The 5,624-nt window shown below is 35.7% G+C and overlaps 1 protein-coding gene across 3 annotated transcripts in view; it reads right to left on the reverse strand.

Moving 5' to 3' along the window:
- Klhl15 (kelch like family member 15) overlaps positions 1-5,624 on the reverse strand; it is a 38,086-nt gene that overhangs the window by 3,633 nt on the left and 28,829 nt on the right. Inside the window, exons 3-4 of one of the 3 annotated variants that reach the window (XM_033760374.1) lie at positions 1,668-2,720; positions 7-638 (exon numbers count right to left, since the gene is read on the reverse strand). In XM_033760374.1, the coding sequence (XP_033616265.1) occupies positions 636-638; positions 1,668-2,720 (1,056 nt within the window). In that variant the 3' untranslated portion in view covers positions 7-635. Of the gene's footprint in view, positions 1-6; positions 2,721-5,624 lie in introns of those variants that run through there. The other 2 variants (XR_776932.3, XM_010607152.3) reach the window with 2 other exon arrangements.

A 5,624-nucleotide genomic window follows, 5' to 3' on the forward strand; every position in this document is an offset into this window, starting at 1 on the left:
AAAAAAAAAAACAAAAAAAAAACAAAACCAATTAGAAATTTTATACAACAGCAGCCATATAGAAGGCATTGCAATATTGCACCAATATCCTAAGATCTGGCAAGTTTTGCCAATGTAGATCTAGTCTGTATCAAATATAGACTACTTATGAGAAAATGCATCTGCTTAAATGATCCACTCTTGCTTCTGTCATATGTATTCTTCCCTCATGATTAGAGTTGAAAGGTGCAGTTAATTATAAAACATCTATTCTACTGCTTTTAAACAGCTACTCTTATGATCCATTCTGAACTCTGTGATTACTATCCTTCATGCCAGTAGCTTCTGTTAAATAAAACAAAACCTGAGGGCTGATATCCCTAGTGCCACCAAATATTTTGCATGAAATAAATAAGCAGATATAACCAGAAACATAATTCTCTTTCTTACCTTTTAAGTTAAAACTGAGCTCAAAGTTTCTAAAAGTTGCTACCCTCCATTCAATAACAGATGCAGCAGCCTTGCTGAATGTAAAGAGTGGAAGTTGCACTTACTTTTAAGGGGCATTTAGGAGTCTGGCATTACCTAAATTCTCTTTAAAAGTGCTTGCACGCTGCAGGGTCAGATTCAGAGCTTGTCATATACCACTCCGATTCTCACTAAAAACAGGACAACATTAAACAGACTGCAAAGAAAAACATTTTCAAAATGAAAAGACATCAATAAGGAACACTAACATTTACTTTTGAAGATAAAACATAAAATGTTAGTTTTTCATAAATCCATACCTATTTCAGGAATATAAGGAGTTCAAATATTACTGAACCTGTATGGAATTAAGACTGGCTACTTTGATACCAAATGAGGACTCCAGTTATTTTAACTTTCTAAAAATGTTAATACATGAAAACATGTCACATCCAAAATTCAACAAGTATGGCAAACCGTGTGTGCAAGTGCACTAGCTTAAAAATATAGAATCCTAACCACACATAAAAGGGATGTGCCTTAATATTTATAGGATGTAGGCGAGTATGGATATGCTTTCACTAACACGTTGCGCATAAGAGAAGGCAGCTTAGAAATAGTGTTCTGAATATAAAAAGTTAATTTTGTAGAAAAATTTATATTTTTGCATTTTCAGCAAAAAGCCATGCAAAAAGATCAAGAGTTTTAAACTTTTAAATAATAAAACCAAAACATGTAAGACTGAAACACTGAAACTGTTCAAAAAGGTTTCACATAGAGATAAGAACTGAAATCACATCCAGTGACGCTTATTGGGTCTTTTCTTAGAAGATGCAGGACTCCTACGCTAACGTCTGAAAGAAATGTTTAAAGCAGAAAATCAACTTCCCAGATAAGGGGAGCATTCTATTAAACTGCTTCTGGAGTAGTTTCAAGAACTAGCACTTAGAATTAACTTATTGCATGAGTTTGAGGCCACTGAAAAGAAAAAAAAGGGATGCTAGCACAGAATGAAAAATTCTTACGATATTAGACCAATGGCTTTGATAGTAAAACTGGTGAGGTTTTTCTTTTATGTTTTTTACTTAACTACTTTATCACAAACAAACGTTTTGTTTGCCTTTTTGTTTTTGTTTTTTTGTTTTTGAGGGAAAAAGATGTCATTAGTTGCAACGCCTGACCTCATCTAGTACATAGTCCGGAAAATGTAGGTTGCATACTTGTAAACCATCCAGCTTGCACGGCATCCGAGGGTACTCATCTTCTTTCCATTTGTTTTCATCCGGATCGAAGGTAAGAATGGAATCGCTGTAATGACCATTATAACAAAGGCCTCCAAGAACCATTATTTGTTTGTCCAGCACAGTCACACCATGGCCACTTCTACCAATCGGCATGGATGCCAAGATGGTCCACTGATCAGTCTCTGGGTTGTACACCTCTGTGGAAGGGCAGCCCTGAGATTCAAAAGAGGCCCTCAAGATCACACAGACACCACCAAAGACATAAAGCTTGCCATTGTAAGAAATCATCTTGTGAAAGCATCTTGCGTAATTCATCTTGCTCTTATTTTCCCAGCAGTTGGTAACTACTTGAGTTCTCCTGGTCCGTTGTTCTATGGTCCCTTCTTTACTGGGGTCAAATACACACACTTGTTTAGAGGTGGAAGATGAGGTGATTCCACCAGTGATAAACAACTTGTTATTGAGAACTGTCCCCTCATGTCCGTATTTGTTAACTGGATAAGGGTCTACAAATTCCCACTTATCATTGGTGATGTCATATCTCTCTGTTGAATAGAAAGTCTCATCTCTGGTTCTGCCTGCTACAGCGTAAATGAACTTCCCAATAACACCAACTGCAAATTCTGAACGTGGTACAGACATGTCTGCCATTCGCAGCCAAGAATTCTGTCTTGGGTCATACCTGAACACTTTGGAAGAGGCATGGAATTCACCATCCGGGCCCAGTTCTTCCCCACCCAACAGGAACACAAAGTTATTGATGATAGCAAGGCAGTCTGGTCGAAGAGGTACTTGTGGGCCCTCCAGTTCCCACCAGACTCTTGGTTTCTTTAAGAGAAGAATTTTACTGTTAACCATGCTATGTCCAATCATTCCTCGGAATACTGTAGTTTGGGGTTTGGCAGAACGAATGCGGCTTGATTTCATATCCAACAAAGGCTGCTGATGTACATTTTGAAAGTAATTCAATGCTTGGTCAACTTCATAGCGCAGCTGTCGGGAGTATCTATAAAATTCTGATGTTTTAACCTAAAAATACAAGTAAAAGAATTTAACCAAAAGAAAAAAAGCATCAATGGCAGACAAAAATCTCAAAAACCTATGAGAACCATTATGCTATTGTTTAGGCTCCTTTATTAAAAATGCTCTTTCTGGTAAAATTACCTACTTTTTGTTTCCTACGAAGTTTTAAAATTGCACTTGCTTTTATAACTTGTATTCATAGCCATCTATATACATTTCCAAGCTTTTAAAAATAAACAAGCATTTGGTTTTTGGCTGGCTGTGGTGCCACATACCTGTAATCCCAGAACTCTGGGAGGTTCAAATAGAAGTATTTAAGCCTCGCCTGCGCAACTTAGTGAGACCCTGTCTCAACATAAATTTTAAAAGGGGACTGAGGATATAGCTCAATAGGAAGGCTTCAGGTTCAGTCCCCAGTATCACTCAATAAATAAATACATACATACAAATATACAATCTATTTTCCATGTACAAGTTTTGTTCCAGGCAGAAAGAAAATCCTAAAAAATGTACTAGGTACCTATGTTATATCAGGTCCTAGGCTACGAAAGTGAGATCTAGGAAGTCAAATATGGGCTTCACAGAAAAGGAAGCCATGCCTGCAGTTTTCTCAACTAAAGGCAACACTATAATCCACAACTGAATAATTTGGAAAGTTATGTTAGTGAGTTAGTGAAAATTCTGAGCCGAAATACATGCAAAATTCACAGGTTTTGACATAAACATTTAGTCTACTATCAACAATTCCTACATTAACAATTCAGTAGATAAGAATAGGTTAAACTCCTTTTGGCTTTCGAGCTAGAACTATGAAATTATAATAACTATTAAGACTTTATGAAGCATATTTTAAGTGTTGAACTAAGCAAGCACTATGGGAAAATAAAAATAAATAAATATAAGATGCAGTCCATTTACTCCAAGAACTTAGAATATATTTGGGAAATTAAAAACACAAATTCACCACTACACTCCGTCAGGTGACAATTAGGTATGAAGGTGTACAGTACATCTCTGAGCACTACACCACTTTCTACGTAGAGCACATCAAATTGGCCCAAAACACTCAAGCGATACTTTGTGAAAGAGGTAGAAAGTTGAAGACTAGCAGAAAAACCCTGCGTTATATGACAAGGATGAGGTAAGAAGATATTAAGTATGAGTAGGAGAAATGAGATTTATACAGATAAAGTCTACAAATTTTACTAATTTACAGATTTACTAATTTTTAGATTTATAGATTTCTCATTTTTAAATTCACAGATTTACTAATTTTTAAATTTACAGATGTCTACTAATTTGAATTAGGAATAGGTAAAAAAGTAAGAACTCAAATATGATTTGAGAATGTAGACTTGAAGGGATAGGCAGAGTAGTGATACCAACACAGAAAAACAAGACAGCTGGGTGTGGTGGCCCACCTCTGTAATCCCAGAACTTGGGAGACTGAAGCAGGAAGACTACCAGGAGTTCAAGGCCAGCCTGGATTACATTAGTGAGTTCAAGGCCAGCCTAACTACATAACAAGACCCTGTCTACAAACAAACAAACAAATAAAACCAAGACAGACAGCTGATTTGGGGAGAAGTATTCAACTTCTCTTGCATGGTGAGTTTACTGGTAAGATGAGGAAATATATAGAAGCTAGATGGAAATCTAAGATGATAACCTAAGAGGACTCACAATCAAGCACATGAATTTATGATTTTTCTCTCCTTCCTTTTCCTCCTTGCTTTCTCTCTGTAATTCACCAATTCACTTCCCTGTGTAAGTCCAAAAATGTATTTGAAACAGAAAGTTCCAAAACTGTAAGTATTTTTATAACTATATTCAATAATTGGTTTCTTTTGTAATCTCAGGCATTTACTTACTGGTCCATTCATGGACTTCACTAGATTAGCAAGAAGTAAATGGCACAAAAAAGGTTAAGAATCCCTTGCCTAACTATATGAGAGAGAAAATTAACACTGTTATTGTATTGGGTACCCTATATATGTGCATCTCATGTTAAATTATTTCTCCTTAAAAGAACGGTTAAATCCCCGTTTTTCTGATTAAAAATAGGCTTAGAATATTAAGTGACTTTTCCAAGTTGTTTACATAACTAAAACTGCTGAGCTGAGATCTGAACCTAGCCAGGACAATTTTACTCCAAAGCTCCCTCAATTTTTAGTATGCTATAGCATACAGCTACCATTATTCTTTAGAAAAATCTTTAAACGACATAGTCATTTACTAGAACACTTAACCATGTTCAATGAATAAGCCTTATGACTGCTCTCAAAGAAAAGAGTCTATAACTGTTTGGGGGGGGTTGTTTGTTTGTTTGTTTGTTTGTTACCAGGGATCAAACTCAGGTCCTTGGGCTTGCAAGGCACGTGGCGGAACCACTGAGCTAAATCCCCAGCTTTTTAAAAATTTTAATAACTGTTCTTAACAAAAAGAATCAATCATATAGATCACAGTGATTAGGCATACAGCTCAATTCTTCCTAGCAAAATAACTGTGGAAAAAAATCAGCAAATAATGAGTAACAGCAAACAAATGATTTCAATAAAACAATAAAAAGACTATATTGCCACATGACAGATACCATTTTACAGCTATTCCTTACTACGTCTACCCTTTACTACTTGTACTTCACATGTAAAAACTTAAAAGAACTGAGGAGAAAAGTGTGCTTCAATATCTTAAAGAAGCCATGGAACTCTGTTCAGCTGCTAAGGATAACACCACTGATTATTTTCTATTATATTGTGATGTTCACAATATATTCATCTTCTAAAGGGCAATAGTACCCTGGCACTCTTCCAATTAAATAAAAATTTTATGTATGCTTGCTTTAGTAGTAATTCTCTCTGGAATTTCACAAACATTTCTGCATTCCTTGTTTTTTGTGTATATATATAT

This window comes from Fukomys damarensis, unplaced genomic scaffold (assembly GCF_012274545.1).
Source record: "Fukomys damarensis isolate Sample0158 unplaced genomic scaffold, DMR_v1.0_HiC HiC_scaffold_39, whole genome shotgun sequence".
Classification (NCBI taxonomy): Eukaryota; Metazoa; Chordata; class Mammalia; order Rodentia; family Bathyergidae; genus Fukomys; species Fukomys damarensis.